General features: G+C 39.6%; 1 protein-coding gene across 2 annotated transcripts in view; it reads right to left on the minus strand.

The window, feature by feature from the left end:
* Window positions 1-2,147: 2,147 nt before the first annotated feature.
* The window catches only part of PELI2 (pellino E3 ubiquitin protein ligase family member 2), a 133,294-nt gene continuing 113,739 nt past the window's right edge, over window positions 2,148-21,702 (minus strand). For both annotated transcript variants that reach the window (XM_077820746.1, XM_077820745.1), the window contains 4 exons: window positions 18,744-18,845; window positions 6,277-6,474; window positions 5,324-5,512; window positions 2,148-2,816 (listed from right to left, as the gene is read on the minus strand). In XM_077820746.1, the coding sequence (XP_077676872.1) occupies window positions 2,250-2,816; window positions 5,324-5,512; window positions 6,277-6,474; window positions 18,744-18,845 (1,056 nt within the window). In that variant the 3' untranslated portion in view covers window positions 2,148-2,249. The remainder of the gene's footprint in view (window positions 2,817-5,323; window positions 5,513-6,276; window positions 6,475-18,743; window positions 18,846-21,702) is intronic.

Raw genomic sequence — 21,702 nt, forward strand, 5'->3', positions numbered from 1 at the left:
CTCACAGATGAGGTATATGCTAAGTAGAACAAATGCTGCAGAATGCATGTGGAACCTGAGGAATTTATACTGAAGACAGCTATAGAAGAGACAGGGACACCCTTATGTTTATGCCACAAACCCTGGCAGAGAAACGAAGGCTAACAGCATCTTTTTCTGTCTGGTTGGGTTGTCCTTCTTGGTGGACAGTAACCACAAGGCTGCCTTGTGGAAGGACTTGGAACATGGAACCACAAAAGGATCTCACTGAAAAGGCACTAGGAAGAAGTGTATAGTTCTAGACTAACAAGATCTGTCCCCTTTCCAACCAGTGAGTGGGACAAGCAAACTGTACAATTTGGGATTTGTACAGGGAATGCTGCAGAATGAACACTACCTTTTACGGCAAAACGAAAATAAAGTTTAAAAACAGAAGTAAAGCTATTTTCAAATTATTAAAATGCCAAAATTTTTTACACAGCAAAATTATATTAAACAGCAGCAGACGAAATAATATGTCCCACCACCATAGGCAAGGGACATTTTAAATGTTTATAAGGTTAACTATAAAACAATTTGACAACCAAAATATGAACAGGCCAATTCAAGTATATACACAATATATTAAAATCATATAAATTATATATTTATACAAAGGGCACAAATATAGCAAATTTCAAGTGATATAGTAATCACTTTAACAGAACTGAGTTTTGAATAATCAGTTTCACCTTTTAATGATTTTCTCCCAAAGTCTTTCAACCCGGATAGATTGATACCTCAGATACCTAGATTACAGAAAGCAAGGATCAAGAATTATTATTATTCTCAACCAAATGAAGCTGGCAGAGCGGGATGGTAGATCTCTCATGAAATTCTGATTTATTTAGCTAGTAAACACCTATTTGTTCTCTTAAAACTCAGGAATTTCATTTTATCTACTGCAGATGAACAATATACTCTGTTGCGTGTATTTAATGATTACATTTGAATTCTGTTTGATTTGCAAACATTTTAAAGAAAAATAGATTCCAGCACTTCTCAAAAATGCAAGAAAAGATGGCAGTAAGTGTAACAAAAACTACAGTTAAATTATGGAAGGATGCTCTCCTCACAGCATTTTGGCTTGTATCATATAAGTGAGCTGAAAAAAACCCAGTAGCTTATTTTTAATCACTTTTTGATTTCAAAAGAAGACAGCATGGCCCCAATCCAGTCAAGCACTTAAGTCCCACTGAAGTCAAAAGAGCTAATGATGTGCTTAAAGTTAAGCATGTGCTTAGAATGCCTTGCTGGATTTAGGTTTATGTGCATATATTCTGTATAACAGCACCTAAACCTATTTTCTATTGCTGCAGTGCTATCCCTTCATTAATGCAATTCTTAAAAGGGTTGCTACATCTTAATTAACCCAGTAGTTCCAGGCATGCAAGGTGAGCAGCAAGGGCAAGCCACATTAAGCAGAAAGAAAGCAAAGGCAGGACTACAAATATACAGAAATTCTCTCTTTAAAAAGGTACAAACAACTTTACATGTGTAAAAGTAATTCAATTTCACAAAATGCAGGTTAAAAAAAAATCAACCATATACTGTATTTCATGAACACTGGATATCCACCTCACTGAAAGGAAATCAAAGCAAACAGGAACTCTCCAGTTTCAAGTAATCCTTGATGCCTTTTTTGCCAACTGCATTATACCGTGACAGGTGATTTAATAGCATTTATATGCTACAATTTATGCAGCTAACCTTTCACCTATGATCCAAATTGACAGTTGTGTCTAGTTAACATTCACCTATGTTTGCCCACACATTCCATATTAGCTCTTTGAGAAACTATTCAAGTTAATTATATTGCAAATTAAAGAAATTACATTCTGTATGTTCCTTCTAGATTTGAAAAAAATAGGTTTTTAAAGGCTTGTCAAAGTTTTGAAGGAAAAAATTTTCCATTAAAAAATCCAAGATTAAAAAAAATCATTGACTTTTTTTTTCCCCCTGATCAAGGGTGCTAATAGAAAGATTATCACAAACATACTACAATTTGATCAAGAAGACTTCATGAATATGCCGCTGATGAGCATGCAACACCACTGATATCTGTCAAGTTCCAGGTATCAATGTATCCCCATTTCAACCCCCATCAGGCCCCTCCCCCGCACCTCCCCAGTAATAACAGTATTATAAAAAGGAAAAATCTAGAGTTAGTGGCAAAATCTTCACAGTAAATTGTTAAAGAAAATGTTATTGTGGTCATTTGTAAAATGGCATCAGTCAATTGGACCCTGAAAAATTAGTTTGACGCAGTTGTGTTCCCCAGTCAGCTGTGCTGCACAAAAAGGGCAGGAAGCATGAAATGCATGAGTACCATGAGGCAGTGGGATTTGAGACCAGTATTTTGCAGATTTCTCAGAGCACACATGTCCACAAGGGGTGAAAGCATAAGTTGGAGGACCAGCATCCACATAAAACCCTGCCTCGCAACCAAGCCAAAGAGGCACATAGGGACCAACGGTTCTGCACATAGGACACTCGCGCTCATTGGCTTCTGTGTCACTGCGATGTCCCCAATTGTGATAGCCATGAACGTGACCACAGCTAAGGTAAGCCCAAGGCTGTTTCTCTTCTACCACATCTTTACGGTTAATGCTGGGAAACGCTAAAGTATTCAGCCCAACAGGACACTGTGGCCTAGCGGCATTTATCTCCTGTCGCAAAGCTTCAATGTGTTTCTGAGTCGGTGTGTGAAACAGACCATCTGCTGTTCTCCACAGAAGAGTGGCTCCACACAGGTCAATGAGAGAGCCATCTTGTAGGATGTTGGTCTCATTTTCTACCTAGAGGTAGAACACAAACATAAATTTGAGATGGATCTTTTACAGACAATTTAGCTAATTCTGTGAATGACTCCTCTTCCTCAACACATACCACTCACTCCCATAATTCTCTAGTAAAATTCTCAGAATGTTTACAAATAACCTCTCTGGAAATTATTCTCCCCTTCCCCCTCACCCTTTTGATGTGGGGGTCTCTCTCCTACCTGCCATGTCTCTTTCTCTCTGATCTTCTAGTATGATCTTCCCTGGGTCTCTCTCGCCTTCCTAGCATGGATTTTCTCTATGGTTGTCTGTTTTACTTACAGACAGTTTTGACAGGATTTAGAGAGTTCCCACTCCTTCATTCTGAGATGTGTACCAGATAGTGAGCTGTATCACTCCTTTGGAGCTTTCTGTTGCATTTTGCTTCCTTTGTTTGGACAGGCAAGTGACATGTTATATTGCAGATACCATGCTAGCCAAATTCACAAATACTTTTGTAAGTTTAATACTAAAGCATAAAAGTAACTGACAGCTAAATCTTAGTCCGCAATTTTCAGAAGTGATGAGCACCTATTACTCATATTGACAGGTTTCAGAGTAGCAGCCGTGTTAGTCTGTATTCTCAAAAAGAAAAGGAGTACTTGTAGCACCTTAGAGACTAACAAATTTATTTGAGCATAAGCTTTAGTGAGCTACAGCTCACTTCATTGGATGGAAGCTGAAGGGACTCAGCTCTTCTGAAAAATCAGGCTCAGTATATAAACAGGCATTGTGTACAAACTACAGCATAAGATTTACTGTCTAAAAATTCTCATTTTCTCTTCTGAATGAAAGCAGGTGATTATGCAATATTTTGAGAGACTATACTAAACAAAACAACAGCTTCAGTGCAGCTTTCTCTAATTTGTTTTAATGTCACAAACATATAGGCAACTTGCGCTGTTGGTACCACCACTGAAATGATGAATGCACGTTAAAATGTGTGTGGGACATGAACTGAGAACAGACTTCTCAGGAGTGAGAAGTGTATAATTAACCAGCATCAGCTTTACACGTTGCTAAGGGGTGGAACATCCAGTACTGTCATATCAAATAAATATCCTGGATATTAAACAGAGCACTTCAATAAGTGTGGCTGGCAGGAGGAACGACCACACTTGATATATTAATTTAGCCCAAATTTGTGGATTAAGAACAGTAAATCATTCCCTATAAAAAAACCTAGATAATGATATAATAATCTATTGATAAAAGGTAATTTACAGCAAGTGCTACAGGTATGAAGTTCAGTGATCAGAACAGAAGCTCATCAAATGAAGAGTCAGAAAATTCTTTACAAACAGAAAAGGGAAAGGTTTCTTAGCATCATGGACTGAACACATTGCAAACTTTGTGGATTCATTTTTATGAACCCACTCAAAGAACATTGCTCACAGCTGTACTAACCAGTATGCCATGTCATTTTATTTACAATAAGAAGGCAAGTTGTTCTGGCTGTGGGAGAGGAGACTTACTTATTCTAGAGCTGCTTTTCCTCGGCAGCACTAAAGGTGTTTGACTAGGATTGTACACTGTTAGCAAGTCATTGTATTTTTGAATATAGCAAAGGCACCTACAACCCAGGATATGGTGCTCTCTCTTTTTATATCAGTTACAAACCAAAACTAGAATTAAATAAGTCAAGAGGTGGAAATACCTGGGGGAACAAGTGCCTACTGAGAAGGGAAGGACTCCTGCTTCTAAAAGCTGCAGTCCTAAGCAACCCAGACAGGGAGCATCAGTCCTCTCCCCCAGATATCAGCAACAGTCAGGGATGGAGGGAAGGGAGGGAAAGGGTGCAGAAAAGGACCCTCTTGAGCCCCAGAGTTGGGAGGCGCAGGAGGAGTGTGGCCACAGAGTGGGGAGGAGAGGAAGAATGGGTTGCCCAGTAAGAAAAAATGCAAGGCTGAAAATGGATGAGTGGGGGCTGGAAAATTATTACCTACACTTCCCGCAATCCTCAGAGTCTAACAGCTTGACGGCTGAACAGTTACATCTCACCCCTCCTTAGAAAAAAGGAAGGAAGAGATGGATGAGGAGCAGGGAAGGAGAGCACTGTAGCAAAAAAACCAGAATATAGAGGTTGACATGTGCAAAGCTCTTCCCCACATAGGCCTGGTGGTAGTACGGGGACCCTGCTTTCTTTCCCTCTCCCTGCTAGTGGCAGATCAAAGGGCAGCCAGGCCTCTTGGGGGTCTTTAGGCAGCTGCAGGAGGAGCAGTGGAGCTCACTTCTCAGGACTGACTCAGTAACCTGCTCAGATCTCCCACAAGGGACCCTCCCCGGCTCTTCTATCTTTGAGTGGGGTGTTTGTGTATGTTCTCTCCGTGATCCCCTGCCCCAGTGCTAGGTGTGACAATGCTCAGACACAATACTGTACTTCCTGTACCCCACACTTCTAATATCACAGTTCTCAGTGCCAGGAAAAAGAGGTTTGCCTATGTTAGTAGTACATTGGTTTTGAATAACTTGCACTTTCAACTTACTAGCTTCCCCCTTTGTTGAGCAGATCTGGTTTCTCGTAGAGTATATACATCACCACAAACTGAAATTTCCCGCCACACTCCGGGTTTAGACTCCTCGGTAAACCCTCCTTTTGGATGCATGACCAGAACTCCATTGGTTGTTAATCCATCCATGTGCCCATCGGGATTTTTCCATTTTGCTGCTTTTTCCTAGATGTAACACCATAACAATGGGAAAGAAGGCAGCCTTTTACTTTCAAAGCCTCAAGTAGGATCAGCACTCCAGTATATTTCACCAGCACAGTTAGTGTTTATAAGGGTAAAGAACACTGTTGGTGAATGCAAAGCTCGTGGGTGATATTTTCAAAGCAGCAACAGATTTAGCTGCACATTTTTAACCAGTATTTAAACTTTTGCAGAAAATTGTTACTTCTAACTCAATAAACCAAATGTCACACATGAGATGCTTGTGCAATCCCTATGTTGGCTTTACAAACAAATTGGCTAACACTGAAATCATGAAGATGCTGTTAACCACTGCAGCTTATATAGCCTTTACTGTGGCTTGTACTGGGTGGCGGTTATATCTTTCCTTGGAAGCTAGTACTCATCTAGCTAAAACAATCCCACTGTAAGTTTAATTAATGGTGAATGCCTAGTGAGTTCTGAGAGCTGTTGCCAGTCTTTTCAACAACAAAAAAGAGGCCACATACTTTAGACTCTGATATTAAAGATAGCTAGAAGCCACTGGAAGAGTTCACAAAATGGCAATAAATTTCACTAATAAATTTGAAGTTCCCATAAATTTTCAAATAATAGAATTTCTGAGGTTTTAATAAACCTAGGCACCAAAGTCAATGGCAATATACAGAATTTGTAATGAGCAAATTCTTATGACTCATTTTTTTTTAAAAAAGCACATGGCATACAGGCTATTTTTGCTTGTGCATAACATAGCTATCAATAGTACTTACTCCAAGAAATATGTTTTTAGAAGAGTCAAATCCTGCTGCAAATATCCTTGCTGTATACGGTGCATTCCTATCGCAGACAATCCTGCATGCAAACCTGGATATGGTGCTTTGTGTGATCTGAGTTTCATCATTGTTTTGACTGCCAGAAATTGTATCTGTTACTACAAAGTCTATAGGGCTTTCCGTTGATCTCCCAACCTGCAAAAATTCAAAATGCATTTGATATACAGCTCTCTAAATATACCTCACAGAAACATCAATGCTACCATCTTGACAAATTTCAGAGTAACAGCCATGTTAGTCTGTATTCGCAAAAAGAAAAGGAGTACTTGTGGCAGCTTAGAGACTAACCAATTTATTTGAGCATGAGCTTTCGTGAGCTACAGCTCACTTCATCGGATGCATACTGTGGAAACTGCAGAAGACATTATATACACAGAGACCATGAAACAATACCTCCTCCCACCCCACTCTCCTGCTGGTAATAGCTCATCTAAAGTGATCAAGTTGGGCCATTTCCAGCACAAATCCAGGTTTTCTCACCCTCCGCGCCCCCCCCCCTCCCCCACCACACACAAACTCACTCTCCTGCTGGTAATAGCCCATCCAAAGTGACCACTCTCTTTAAAATGAAAAGGAGTACTTGTGGCACCTTAGAGACTAACCAATTTATTTGAGCATGAGCTTTCGTGAGCTACAGCTCACTTCATCGGATGCATACCGTATTACCAGCAGGACAGTGGTATTACCAGCAGGACAGTGGGGTGGGAGGAGGTATTGTTTCATATTCTCTGTGTATATATAAAGTCTGCTGCAGTTTCCACGGTATGCATCTGATGAAGTGAGCTGTGGCTCACGAAAGCTCATGCTCAAATAAATTGGTTAGTCTCTAAGGTGCCACAAGTACTCCTTTTCTTATTGTAGGGAGAGTGGTCGCTTTGGATAAGCTATTACCAGCAGGAGAGTGAGTTTTTGTGTGTGTGTTTTTTTGAAAAAAAAAAAAAAAAAAAAGGTGGGGGGGGGGGTGAGAAAACCTGTATTTGTGCTGGAAATGGCCCACCTTGATTATCATACACATTTTAAAGAGAGTGGTCACTCTGGATGGGCTATTGCCAGCAGGAGAGTGAGTTTGTGTGTGGGGGGGGGCAGAGGGTGAGAAAACCTGGATTTGTGCTGGAAATGGCCCAACTTGATGATCACTTTAGATAAGCTATTACCAGCAGGAGAATGGGGTGGGAGGAGGTATTGTTTCATGGTCTCTGTGTATATAATGTCTTCTGCAGTTTCCACAGCATGCATCCGATGAAGTGAGCTGTAGCTCACGAAAGCTCATGCTCAATAAATTGGTAAGTCTCTAAGGTGCCACAAGTACTCCTTTTCATCTTGACAAAGTTAATTCTGATCACATCAATTATCTACACTCTGCCAACCACCTGTCTGGAAGGTGAAATTCCTGCTCTGGACTGTCATATTTTCATATATTTGCCCTTGGCAAATATTCACCATTTTCATAGCAAGACAGCTTTTCATTTGATAAAACTGCTGTGGCTGCGTATGTAACGGCAAATCTGGAGCATATAAATTTTATTTAAAGGGGGGGCGTATTTTAGTTAGAAGTGTGAAAATGTTGGTTACTGCTGTATTTCATACCCCCTTCTCTGCAAATAAATACTATGCTCCTACATTCAGAGAAATAAAAGTTAAAGAACTTTCTACTGTCATTTTAAAATTGCCATGAAATTGAAGCATGTTTTTAAACCAAAACAGCAGTTTTTAAAACCTATTCTTAACAGAAAATCAGACAGTCTAATTCATATTTTAGACATTATTGCATTTTGTAATTCTTATATATAAGATTCTCAGGACAGGATACTCATTTGGCCAGATGTTCTGGAGCCACCCATGCATTTATAAAAGACATTTTAAACAACACTTTTTGTATTAAGCACTTACTCTGAGAAAAATAAAGACGCTGAGATAAGGAAACTCTCTCATAAAAAGTCCTAAGCATTTAAACCTTTCCCCCCACATCTATAAAACAATTCTAAAACAAGGAACAACTGTCCATTTGGAATCGCAAATTATAAAATGGACAAATGGATCTGACTATCTAACAAAGGTGCAGACACAACACTGAGCTGGTACTAGTACTTCTCTATGCAAGTAATGTTGTTACATCATGCTGGACAGTAATCAGGCAGTTATAGGTTAGAAACAAAAAATGTAATTTAAAGTACTTCTGAACAGATGTCTTTTGATCTGCTGCTAATCAAAAGGAAACGATAAATATTTTGTATGCCAATGTAGTTTAATTCCAAGAATCCTCATTTATATGTAAACTAATAACTTCTCAATGAAGATCCTTAAAAAGTTTAGTGAGGAGGTTACAATCTGTGTAGCTTACTTGCACTTCAAAGGCCAGCAATGGGAACACACATATGGATCCATCATGTGCAGAAACATCTCTGCAGGTAAACCAGAGCCAATCTCTAAATCATCCCACCTATAAATCCACTCTGTCTATACAAAGAAGAAAAACTCTCCAAGAAAGAACCAAATATATGAGACTTAATATTCACCCTATCAAATGAATCTGTAGCAATGATACAAAAAGCAAGCCCATTTGTAAAAAATCCTGCTTACTGTAGAACAGGGATGGCCAACCTGAGCCTGAGAAGGAGCCAGAATTTACCAGTGTACATTGCCAAAGAGCCACAGTAATCATAGAATCATAGAATATCAGGGTTGGAAGGGACCTCAGGAGGTCATCTAGTCCAACCCCCTGCTCAAAGCAGGACCAATCCCCAATTAAATCATCCCAGCCAGGGCTTTGTCAAGCCTGACCTTAAAAACTTCTAAGGAAGGAGATTCCACCACCTCCTCAGGTAACGCATTCCAGTGTTTCACCACCCTCTTAGTGAAAAAGTTTTTCCTAATATCCAACCTAAACTTCCCCCACTGCAACTTGAGACCATTACTCCTTGTCCTGTCCTCTTCTACCACTGAGAATAGTCTAGAACCATCCTCTTTGGAACCACCTCTCAGGTAGTTGAAAGCAGCTATCAAATCCCCCCTCATTCTTCTCTTCTGCAGACTAAACAATCCCAGTTCCCTCAGCCTCTCCTCATAAGTCATGTGTTCCAGACCCCTAATCATTTTTGTTGCCCTTTACTGGACTCTCTCCAATTTATCCACATCCTTCTTGTGGTGTGGGGCCCAAAACTGGACACAGTACTCCAGATGAGGCCTCACCAATGTCGAATAGAGGGGAACGATCATGTCCCTCGATCTGCTGGCTATGCCCCTACTTATACATCCCAAAATGCCATTGGCCTTCTTGGCAACAAGGGCACACTGTTCACTCATATCCAGCTTCTCGTCCACTGTCACCCCTAGGTCCTTTTCCGCAGAACTGCTGCCTAGCCATTCGGTCCCTAGTCTGTAGCAGTGCATTGGATTCTTCCGTCCTAAGTGTAGGACCCTGCACTTATCCTTGTTGAACCTCATCAGATTTCTTTTGGCCCAATCCTCTAATTTGTCTAGGTCCCTCTGTATCCTATCCCTGCCCTCCAGCGTATCTACCACTCCTCCCAGTTTAGTATCATCCGCAAATTTGCTGAGAGTGCAATCCACACCATCCTCCAGATCATTTATGAAGATATTGAACAAAACCGGCCCCAGGACCGACCCTTGGGGCACACTCCACTTGATACCGGCTGCCAGTTAGACATGGAGCCATTGATCACTACCCATTGAGGCCGACAATCTAGCCAACTTTCTATCCACCTTATAGTCCATTCATCCAGCCCATACTACTTGAACTTGCTGACAAGAATACTGTGGGAGACCGTGTCAAAAGCTTTGCTAAAGTCAAGATACAATACATCCACTGCTTTCCATTCATCCACAGAACCAGTAATCTCATCATAGAAGGCGATTACATTAGTCAGGCATGACCTTCCCTTGGTGAATCCAGGCTGACTGTTCCTGATCACTTTCCTCTCCTCTAAGTGCTTCAGGATTGATTTCTTGAGGACCTGCTCCTTGATTTTTCCAGGAACTGAGGTGAGGCTGACTGGCCTGTAATTCCCAGGATCCTCCTTCTTCCCTTTTTTAAAGATGGGCACTACATTAGCCTTTTTCCAGTCGTCCGGGACTTCTCCCGATCGCCATGAGTTTTCAAAGACAATGGCCAATGGCTCTGCAATCACAGCCGCCAACTACTTTAGCACTCTCGGATGCAATGCATCCGGCCCCATGGACTTGTGCACATCCAGCTTTTCTAAATAGTCCCTAACCACCTCTTTCTCCACAGAGGGCTGGCCACCTACTCCCCATGCTGTGTTGCCCAGCGCAGCAGTCTGGGAGCTGACCTTGTTCGTGAAAACAGAGGCAAAAAGCATTGAGTACATTAGCTTTTTCCACATCCTCTGTCACTAGGTTGCCTCCCTCATTCAGTAAGGGGCCCACACTTTCCTTGGCTTTCTTCTTGTTGCCAACATACCTGAAGAAACCCTTCTTGTTACTCTTGACATCTCTTGCTAGCTGCAGCTCCAGGTGTGATTTGGCCCACCTGATTTCATACGTCAGCAGCCCCCCATCAGCTCCCCCACCCCACTCCCAGCGCCTCCCACATACCAGCAGCCCTGCCGATCAGCAGCTCCCCCCCTGCCCCGCACCTCTCGATCAGCTGTTTTGTGGCAAGCAGGAGTGAGGGCACTGCAGGCTTAAGGGAGGCGGTGGGGTCAGGCCTGTGGCAGAGCCGGGGTTGAGCCGTGAGCACCCCCCGGCACATTGGAAAGTTGGCGCCTGTAGCTCCAGCCCCGGAGCCGGTGCCTAGACAAGCAGCTGCATATTAGCTTCTGAAGAGCCGCGTGTGGCTCCGGAGCCCAGGTCGGCCACCCCGGCTCTAGAACATCAAACTATGCAGCAAACCAACAAACACATGCTGAACCTGACATTTTAACACATTAATATAAAAGCAAGCAAGGATTTTCCCTGCCCCCGTTCCAGATTGCTTTTAGAATTTAGTAAATTTTTTAAAGCAAAAACACACAGAAATAATTAAAGTACTAATCAGTCTAACCAAAACTATTCACTTCAACTTTTCAGAGAATGTAAGATTTTTAATAGAATGCACAAAACAGATACAGTAAAAATTAGGTACACAACGTTGGATGTGTCACGGTTTGTGTTGCTTAAAAAACATCAAACTAAAAATATTACAGAATGCTCCATTAACTAACTGTACCTCCTTCCTATTTCCAATGGACTTGTATTTATCTCCCTATGGAATTCCTGTTAAAAGGTACCATGGTTGCACAGTAGCAACAGCTCAGTCAAATTCCTGCCTGACTTTAGAAAGTGTTACACACAGCACTGTTTACCTTGTGGTTATTTGATTCTGTGGCAGGTTAATATGGTTTTTTTTATTGACATCAAAGCATTACTTATACACTGGTCAGAATACACAGTTGGCTTCCAGCTGTTGTACAGATTGCCTCTAATAGTAAAGGCGTGTTAGGGAATCCTTAACTGCTCTGCGTTTCAGAATCTGTTCCACCTTAATTCAAACCATAACAATGTGAGGGTCACCTCAGCCATGCTGAAGATAATTAGCTTTATTTTGCTTTAATATGAAGAAATTCAGTCTCAGTAATCTGCATATAAAGGTTAAACTTGGTCCTGATTCGATGGTAGCCTTTGACAGATTTCCCAACAAACTTTTAGCACATGTTGAAGGCTCAGAAGTTCTTAGATTGTGCCTTTTCTTATCAATGGCATGAGTATTGTAGTCATCATGACACTCTAGTCTATGATTTTGCACAGTGATGCAGAGATCAGCCAAACGCTATACAATGTAACACACTTATAGATCTTCTTAAAGGGACATCAGACACTACTGTCTAAGTTGTGTGCTTACTACAAATGTTCCCCACTGTATTTATTCCAGCTCTTAAACTTCTAACTCTGGATTGCTATTAGAACTTTTAAGGTGGTTACAACAAAAACAACAACAGAAGAATTGTCCTATTGGCCTTGAAAGCATAACATAACTCTTGGTTTTCTGCATAGCCATATCAAATGACCTGGCAACAGGGAATCTCAACTGTTTTAGACACTAGCATTAAGATCTATAGGCTTGAAGCTTTTATTTCTTGTGCCCGTTGGGCTTAGACATTTCTGAAATGAGAGGAAATATTTAGGTTTTTTTTTTTAAAAAGTGACACAAGATAAAGATAATCCTGAGATTAATAAATTTTCATTGATAAACATATACTTGTACTAAACTTATATTTTGATATTCCATTCTCTTTGTAAAAAGACTTATGTAGAATTACTTCTGTGTAACATAATACCACATATTAAATGCAGTAAAGCCATTTAAAAAATCTCTCAACATTTAAAAAAGTAAATTTAGCATTTGCTAGAGACACTAAATTCACACAGGACTATGATAATTTAAAACAGCAGTATACTATCCCTATGGATGTGGCAGAAACTACCTTCACGAGAGAAAGCTATCCGGTTTCCATGCCAATTCAAATCTTTTGCCTTTGAGACTATCAAAAAGAACCCAAAAAACGTTAATCAGTATCAATTGTAATGATTTTGGCCACATGGGCACTTATCCATTAGGAGGTAAATTGACCATTAAGTCATTTGACATTAGAGTCAGAGGACAATTACTCTGAACCTACACTAGATTTGAACTACCAATTTAGAGGTGAACGGTTCTGGATTTCATTACCATTTCTCTGAAAGATTTAGTTCCCCCACGCAGTGTCTTTCTTTTGGAAGGTCATGCTACCAAGTATCAGTTTGCAGATTGTTGCTTCGATTTTGTTTTAATACTTTATGAGCTCTTATTTAGAGAGCTATAGGATGTAGTTTGGGACACGTACATCAAACATGCTAGGGCTACAAACACTGATGTACAGTAATGCTGAAGTAATCCTGAAAGTCAATCATAACTTTTCCAATCATAATCTGTCAGACAGCCTCACTGCCTACGACTTGTTATTAAAAGCTATAAGTAGTCACCCGCTCATTGATCACTCATGTCTATTGTCAAAGAACACTACTTAAGATCACTCTTTGAATATGGTGGGCCAAATTTTCTGATGATATAAACAAGTGTAGATCCATTGACTTTAATGGAATTTCACGCAATGACAACGGAAGAGAATTTGACCCTACTACTTTAAACAGAACATCGGAAGTATTGCTCTACTCTATAAAATAAAATAAAGCCTTCATTCTCAATAAATACATTGAGGATCATCATTCCTTTATAGTACGTGTGACGTTATTGACATGAACTGTGACCGTATAGATCATTGTTGCAACCAGGGTCCTATGGTTGCACCAGGTCTTGTACAGAGGAGGCCAAGTGGGGTGTCTATGGAAAGGTTGTAATTTGCTGGGTTTGATTATGCTGTATGTATGTATGTATGTATCATTTTTGTATTTGAAGTTATGAATATTGGCTACGTACTTGTATCTCGATGTGTTTGATTCTAAGTAGCCTCAGTGAAGCATTTGGTCAGCTTCTTGAGAAAGGACTATTCTCAGTAAGTGCCCAATCAAGAAACACTTAACTGACAATGGACTGTGGGAGACGCCAGTCCACATCTGAGCTTTCCTGGGAACGTTCAAACTAACATGTGAACAATGGCGTCAGCCTGCAAAAAGCTTAATCATTCGTGGACATGCGACTTGCCCAGGTGCTACAAACGCCATCATGTTGCATGTTGTGCCACCCACAAGAGAGAATATAAAAGGCCCTGGAAGCCTCTCCATTTTGTCTTCAGCTGGCTCAAGAGATGGCCTCTCCACCCCCAAGAGATGCTTGAAAGAAACTGGAACAAAGGACAGTAACTACAGGGATGTGAGTGATTGCTGGACCCAGACAAGGAGGGAGTCCAGTCTGTGAAAGAAGCTTACTGGAACATCTCTGGGGGTGAGATTTCATCCGTAATCAGTTTCTTAATACATTAGGCTTATACTTGCATGTTTTGTTTTATTTTGCTTGGTAACTTACTTTGTTCGGTCTGTTATTACTTGGAACCACTTAAATCCTACTTTTTATACTTAATAAAATCACTTTTTGGTTATTAATTAACCCAGAGTAAGTGATTAATACCTGGGGGAGCAAACAGCTATGTATCTCTCTCTATCAGTGTTTCAGAGGGCAGATAATTTATGAGTTTATCCTGTGTAAGCTTTATACAGAGTAAAACAGATTTATTTGGGGTTTGGATCCCATTGGGAGTTGGGTGTCTGGGTGCCAGAGACAGGAGCACTTAAGCTGTTTTCAGTTAAGTCTGCAGCTTTGGGGTGCATGGTTCAACCATGGGTCTGTGCTGGAGCAGACACGTGTGTCTGGCTCAACAAGGCAGGGTTCTGGAGGCCCAAACTGGCAGACAAAACAGGCTCAGAGGTAGTCTCAGCACATCAGTTGATAGTCCCAAGGGGATCTCTGTGACTGAACTCGTCACAGAGGGGACAGCAGGCTCTGCGCAAGGTTGCCACTGTGAGGCAAATCCTCAGCCAAAGCAGGGCTGCTCACTCAGCTGCCTCTCCAATGGATCCGGACCTCAACATCGGGCCCCTGACCCACGAGCCTCCCTAGCTGCACCCTCCACACCAGCTGAGTCAGCTGCATGACCTGCAGCTGACCTGTCTCTGAATTGTGCCTAGGAAATAGCTCTGCATGCTCGTGCTCCATACCCTTCACTTTCTCACCCCCGTGTCCTGCCCCGACACCAAGTAGCAGCACCTCTTACCACCCGTGGAGGGTGATAAAAACACACCTATTCAGTGATGATTCCTCATTTGGAGATGTTACGATATAGATATTCAGGCCTGTCTGTAAAGGCCTATACTCTAAGAATTTAGGTGTATTCTTATCACTTGGCTAGTTATAGAGGTATAAAAGAAAGAATCAAAATGACCATCTGCCAGTGTAAGGTCCTTCTCTTACTGTGACAGTCTGAGGCCCTGTTCTTAGGCTAAGGCCTTTGGCTAAGCGGCAGAGGCAGCCATAAGCTGGGAAGCGACCGGTCATCTCCTCACATTCCAAACTAGTCACACTGAAATAAGGTGCTATTGGGCTGTTAGAATACAATCCCGTCCTGATAGTGCCTATCACCTCCAGAGAAAGGGAAGTGCCTAGAAAATGGAAAAGGAAACTTAGTTTGATAGCATCCTGTCTGGCAAGAACTCATTTATCAATAGCTGGGATGTGAAATCCTCATTTCTCTGTTTGTTCTATCACTGTAGTCCCCATTGTTTGTCTGTACAATCTCTGCCTGGTTCTGTGATAGTTTGTCTGCTGTATAATTAATTTTGCTGGGTGTAAACTAATTAAGATGGTGGGATATAATTGGTTAAATAATCATGTTACAATATGTTCGGATTGGTTAGTTAAATTTCAGGAAAATGATTGATTAAGGTATAGCTAAGCAGAACTCAAGTTTTACTATATAGTCTGCAGTCAATCAGGAAGTGAGTGGGTGGGTGGGGAATCTGGAATCATGTTTAGCTAAAGGGGGAAATGGGAACAGGGACACAGGTAAGCCTTTGTGGTGTCAGAGCTGGAAAGGGGGACACTAAGGAAGGAAACTGGAATCATGCTTGCTGGAAGTTCACCCCAATAAACATCGAATTGTTTGCACCTTTGGACTTCGGGTATTGTTGCTCTCTGTTCGTGCGAGAAGGACCAGGGAAGTAAGTGGGTGAAGGAATAAGCCCCCTAACAGGAGACTGATCAGTTACCCAGCATTTAATCCATTTAATGAATTCCAGGTTAATTTTTTCTCTCTCTAGTTTTTTGATCAAAATGTTGCGCAGTACCAAGTCAGATGCTCTACAGAAGACTAAGTATATTATGTCAACACTATTACATTTATCAACCAAACTTGTAATCTCATCAAAAAAAGATAACAGGTTCGTTTGACAGATTCCCCTGGGAGAACTTTACATGGAGCAAGAATAGAAAATGACTGGAGCAGAGGGTATTTACATTTGGATAGTTAGGCCATTTCCTCTCCTCTTCTGTCAACCGAAAGAAAACCAAGTGCTGGACGCTTTTCAGTGTTACAGACTGAACAAAGGCGTTTAATAACTCAAAGTAGGATGATTTAATTACTGTTAAGATGAACGTGTGTGGCCTTGACAAGAAAAGACTGTGCAAGTTTTTTCCTCAGCCTAGTGACCCTAACTATGTACAGAAATTGTGTCAAGCAATTAAAAATAGTAATTAATCACACTGTTAATAATGGAATACTACTTACATAAATATTTTTGGATGTTTTCCACATTTTCAAATACGTTGATTTCAATTACAACACAGAATACAAAGTGTACAGTGCTCAATGTACATATATTTTTTATTATAAATATTTGCATTGTAAAAAACAGAAGAAACAGTATTTTTCAGTTCACCTCATACAAGTATGGTAGTGCAATCTCTATCATGAAAGTTGAACTTACAAATATAGAATTATGTACAAAAAATAACTACATTCAAAAATAAAACAATGTAAAAGTTTAGAGCCTATAAGTCCACTCATTCCTACTTCTTGTTCAGCCAATCACTCAGATAAACAAGTTTGTTTACATTTGAAGGAGATAATGCTGCCTGCTTCTTGTTTACGTCACTTGAAAGCGACAGCAGGCATCCACATTTGTAGCTGGCATTGCAAGATATTTACATGCCAGACGCACTAAAGATTCATATGTCCCTTCATGCTTCAACCACCATTCTAGAGGACGAGTCCATGCTGATGATGGGTTCTGCTTGATAACGATCTAAAGCAGTGCAGACCAACGCATGTTCATTTTCATCATCTGAGTCAGATGCCACCAGCAGAAGGCTGATTTTCTTTTTTGGTGGTTCAGGTTCTGTAGTTTCCGCATCATAGTGTTGCTCTTTTAAGACTTCTGAAAGCATGCTCCACACCTCATCCCAATCAGATTTTGGAAGGCACTTCAGATGCTTAAATCTTGGGTTGAGTGCTGTAGCTATCTTTAGAAATCTCACATTGGTACCTTCTTTGCATTTTGTCAAATCTGCAGTGAAAGTGTTCTTAAAATGAACAACATGTGCTGGGTCATCATCCGAGACTGCTATAACATGAAATATATGGCAGAATGCAGGTAAAACACAGAGCAGGAGAAACACAATTCTCCCCCAAGGAGTTCAGTCACAAATTTAATTAACACATTTTTTTAAAAAGAGCATCATCAGCATGGAAGCATATCCTCTGGAATGGTGGCAAAAGCATGAAAGGGTATAGAAATGTTTAGCAGATCTGGCATGTAAATACCTGGCAATGCCGGCTACTAAAGTGCCATGAGAACGTCTGTTCTCACTTTCAGGTGACATTGTAAATAAGAAGCAGGCAGCATTATCTCCCGTAAATGTAAACAAACTTGTTTCTCTTAGTAATTGGTTGAACGAGAAGTAGGACTGAGTGGACTTGTAGGCTCTAAAGTTTTACATTGTTTTGTTTTTAAGTGCAGTTATCTACATTTGTAAGTTGCACTTTCATGATAAAGAGATTGCACTATGGTACTTGTATGAGGTGAACTGAAAAATACTATTTCTTTTGTTTATCATTTTTACAGGGCAAATATTTGTAATAAAAATAATACAAAGTGAGCAGTGTAAACTCTGTATTCTGTGTTGTAACTGAAATCAATACATTTGAAAATGTAGAAACACATCCAAAATATTTAATACATTTCAATTGGAATTCTATTGTTTAACAGTGCGATGAAATCTGCGCTTAAATCATGATTAAAAAAATTAATCGCAATATTCATGTGAGTTAACAGCCCTAATAATGACATTAAAAAATAACCTACGTTAAGAGAATGTTACTGTTGCAAAGTCAAGCACTCAAAAGTTAGACAATGCCAGAAATAAGGCTTCCTGTGCATCCTCAATTCAGTGTCCTTGTTTATATGCATTATGACGCAATCTTTAATTACAAGATCACATATTTTTTCCATAGGACCCCTGCCTCCTTGAAGGCATAGTTCTCATCCCTGGCTCCCATCCATGTTCCTATTCCTTGCCCCACCGTCTTCTGACCCCATTTTGCTCCTGCCTCTCCCTTCCTTCTCCCATCTCCTGCTCCCAACTACTCCCTTTCTACTCCAACCCCTCTAACTCTAGTTGTATTCTGGGCCTTAGTGTTTCTTAATGCTCCCAAATACATTGCATGTGCCATTTTTACAGCTGCTATGATACCCGTATTGAAAACAAACAGTGGTAGAAGGGGGTAAGGATGTTACTGGCTCTGGTTAAAAAAGATAGCCTGTTCAATAGGAAGAGCAGCTCTAAATATGGCCATGAGAATTCTATAGCACAAAGGTAACACTTAAGAAAGAGTACAAGTGGGATTGGTTGCAGAGGCTGTATACCAAGTATACTATTTTAATAAGCAGAGTCTTACCTGAAACATATCTGTATCTTTATCATGTGTATACTCCACTACAACTGTCTGGTTTCTGGATAACGTATAAGAGATACTGTGCTGACCTTTACAGCTGATGGCCTGTTGAATAAGAGAACAAAAAGATATTTCCGTTTCACATAAGTTTACTGTTAAACATTATAATTAGACTCATTTCACTAAATAAAACACCTGACAATAATCCAGAAAAAAGAACAGTGTACTACAACATTCTATTACAAAGCTGAGTAAATCGACACACAAACAAAACACCTTAGTTCTTACAATGGCTTTTCGGATTCAAGAACTGTATCTGTTTGCTCCCTATGTATTTTAAGACTACAAGCGTAACTAATATTTGAGAAATTTAGATCCCCAGTCTACCAGGTTTGTTTTTGAAATTTCATCATGGGCCTAAAATTACTACCCCTCAGAATCCTGGCATCCATATACCCCATCTTCCTTTGCACAAAAACAAAAAAGAAAAGAAGACACCACACTTAAACTAGACTTATTTTTTATTAAAAAATTAATTTTATTCAATTTTTAGCAAGAGTTATCTAAAGCTTAAATAGCATCAGTGATTCACTGTTTTTATACATATAAAGTTTAAAGTAGTAACTCATTTGAAACAAAATGATTTTTAAGCTTTCTGAATTTACCAGAATAGCATTACATTGAATATACAATGTAACCATTACAAAAAAATATGAAAAAACCAAGTCCGGCAGATAACGGGATAATACATTAACTGCATATAAGTTCATACTCATTTCTAAAGAATATCCAGTGCAAATAATACTTGACTTTTTCATAACACTTTTCAGCCTCATATCAAAGGACAAAGTACTAAGAAATTATTTTTTCTCAAATTTTCAGAAGGGGGTACTAACGCAAGTGAAACACCAACTAACTTATGATCAGTGACACAAGACCATTAGAATCTAAAAATTACATCTTCCAAAACAAAACAACCAGCCAACATTAACTCATTCCAGATGAATTATAGTTTTTTAGTTTGTAAAGACTGAACAGTTTGGCTCAAGTTATTGAGATCAGCATAGTCTGCAGAATTAATAGTTATTCAGCACGCAGATGCATCTATATAAATAGAATTTCTGCAGCACAGAGTACATGTACCAATAGAATGGAAATTTAAGTCGGTTAAAAATGCCCAAGTTCAACACTGTCACAACTCTAAAAGATGATGCCATAATTAATTAGATCAACCGATGTTTAAAGAGATCATCTATCACACTGGTGATTTATTCATATTTCTCTTGATTTACAAAATGACAAGTATCCAATATGGAAATGGATAGTTAAATTGAGCAGCTTGGTATACTTTTCTTTATTGCTTCAGATAGTGAAATAAAGTCCCTGAAAATTGTTTTGAGACTTTCTAACTGATCCCAAAGCAATAGAGTTGATTTCTTAAATGAGCCACAAAAAGCTTTTTGGAGTACCATTAAAGGCCTGAGAAAGCCACAGAAAACACGGAAACAGCAAAGTCTAACATTCCAGACTTAATTTTTTTTTTTTTTTTAAAATCACACTATTGTAAGGAAGAAGAAATGTATCCCATTGTTCCAGGTGAACATGTTTAGCCATATTTCAGTTTCATGGAATACAATTTACAACATTAAAGAGGTTACAAGATTTCAGGCTATGATGTTTTGTTTTATGAATGGACAAAAACTGGACCATTTTTAATTATGAATTTATACATGCACAGTAATCACTGATAAGCTAATTTCTCCATAGATTTATGCAATCTATCCCACGTAATTATAACTGCTATAATGTATAAATAAATTGCAGAAGTTCCATGCATTTATAACTTTACATTGATCATAACTGTCTCACCATTTGTTGTAGTCACCTGTTATCTATTTAGGTCCCATCTTGCCACTGAAGTCATTGGGGCTCTATACAAGTCAGCAGTCTGCCAGCATATCAAAAACTGCAGGATTGGGCCTTAGACTGTAAACTGTTTAGGGCAGAGACAATCTTTTACGTTTTGTACATACAACACTTAGCATAATAGGGTCCTGAGCCCTGACTACGATCTGTGGGTGCTACTGCAGTATAAATAATATAGTGAAAACAACATATGTAACATAAATCATACAACTTTTAAACACAGAAAGCAGCAAAGTTTAATATACATAACCACATTTACAAACGTGAAGACAAATTTAGTATATAAATACATGACAAACATTAATAGGGGTTGGAAAGATTAATGACCAACTCTGGAAACACAAGTCCTATCGGTCTCAGAGCTAATGGGCACTTTATATAGTGCTGTCTCTAACTGAAAGAGCAAATCAAGTGAACTTTTAGCCTAGACTGCTAAACTAGTCTGATTTTTTTTTTCCAGCATACCATTCTACTGCTGTCAACGTAAAGAATGTTTTTTTACTTCTGTAACATACTATGGACCTTTACAGGTACTAATTATGTGGCATAGATTGCATAAATCTAATCAGAATTTTGGCTCCTTTAGCATGTCTAATCGTTATTAGACTGACCCTGACCAATACTTTCTCCGAAAAAAACTAGGCCAGGACATGCCTATAAGTTATTTTTATCTCCATTCCTCCAGCCATTAGATTAGAATCCAGCCCTCACTAGTCACAAAGCAGTCTAACGCAATCTGAAAAACAAATCCTTTTGATGTATGAGCTGTAATATTAGGCCCTTCATAAATGTCACCGTATTCCAATGAATCCTATACCACACGCTCACTAATGCATTACGGCTTTAATTCCCGAACTCTCATTTGGTTCCTATTAGCATTTACTAGGTGACCTGAGCTGTAGACACCTTATTCTAGACCCATATACTAGCTACTTTAGAAGCTGGTTTACCTGAAATTACTTTTAGACTAACTCATAACCTCGGCTTTAGAAAAATTAATTAATATTGCCAAAGGCTGTCATTTTCTTCAGATATG

Source organism: Eretmochelys imbricata, chromosome 6 (assembly GCF_965152235.1).
Source record: "Eretmochelys imbricata isolate rEreImb1 chromosome 6, rEreImb1.hap1, whole genome shotgun sequence".
Taxonomy (NCBI): Eukaryota; Metazoa; Chordata; order Testudines; family Cheloniidae; genus Eretmochelys; species Eretmochelys imbricata.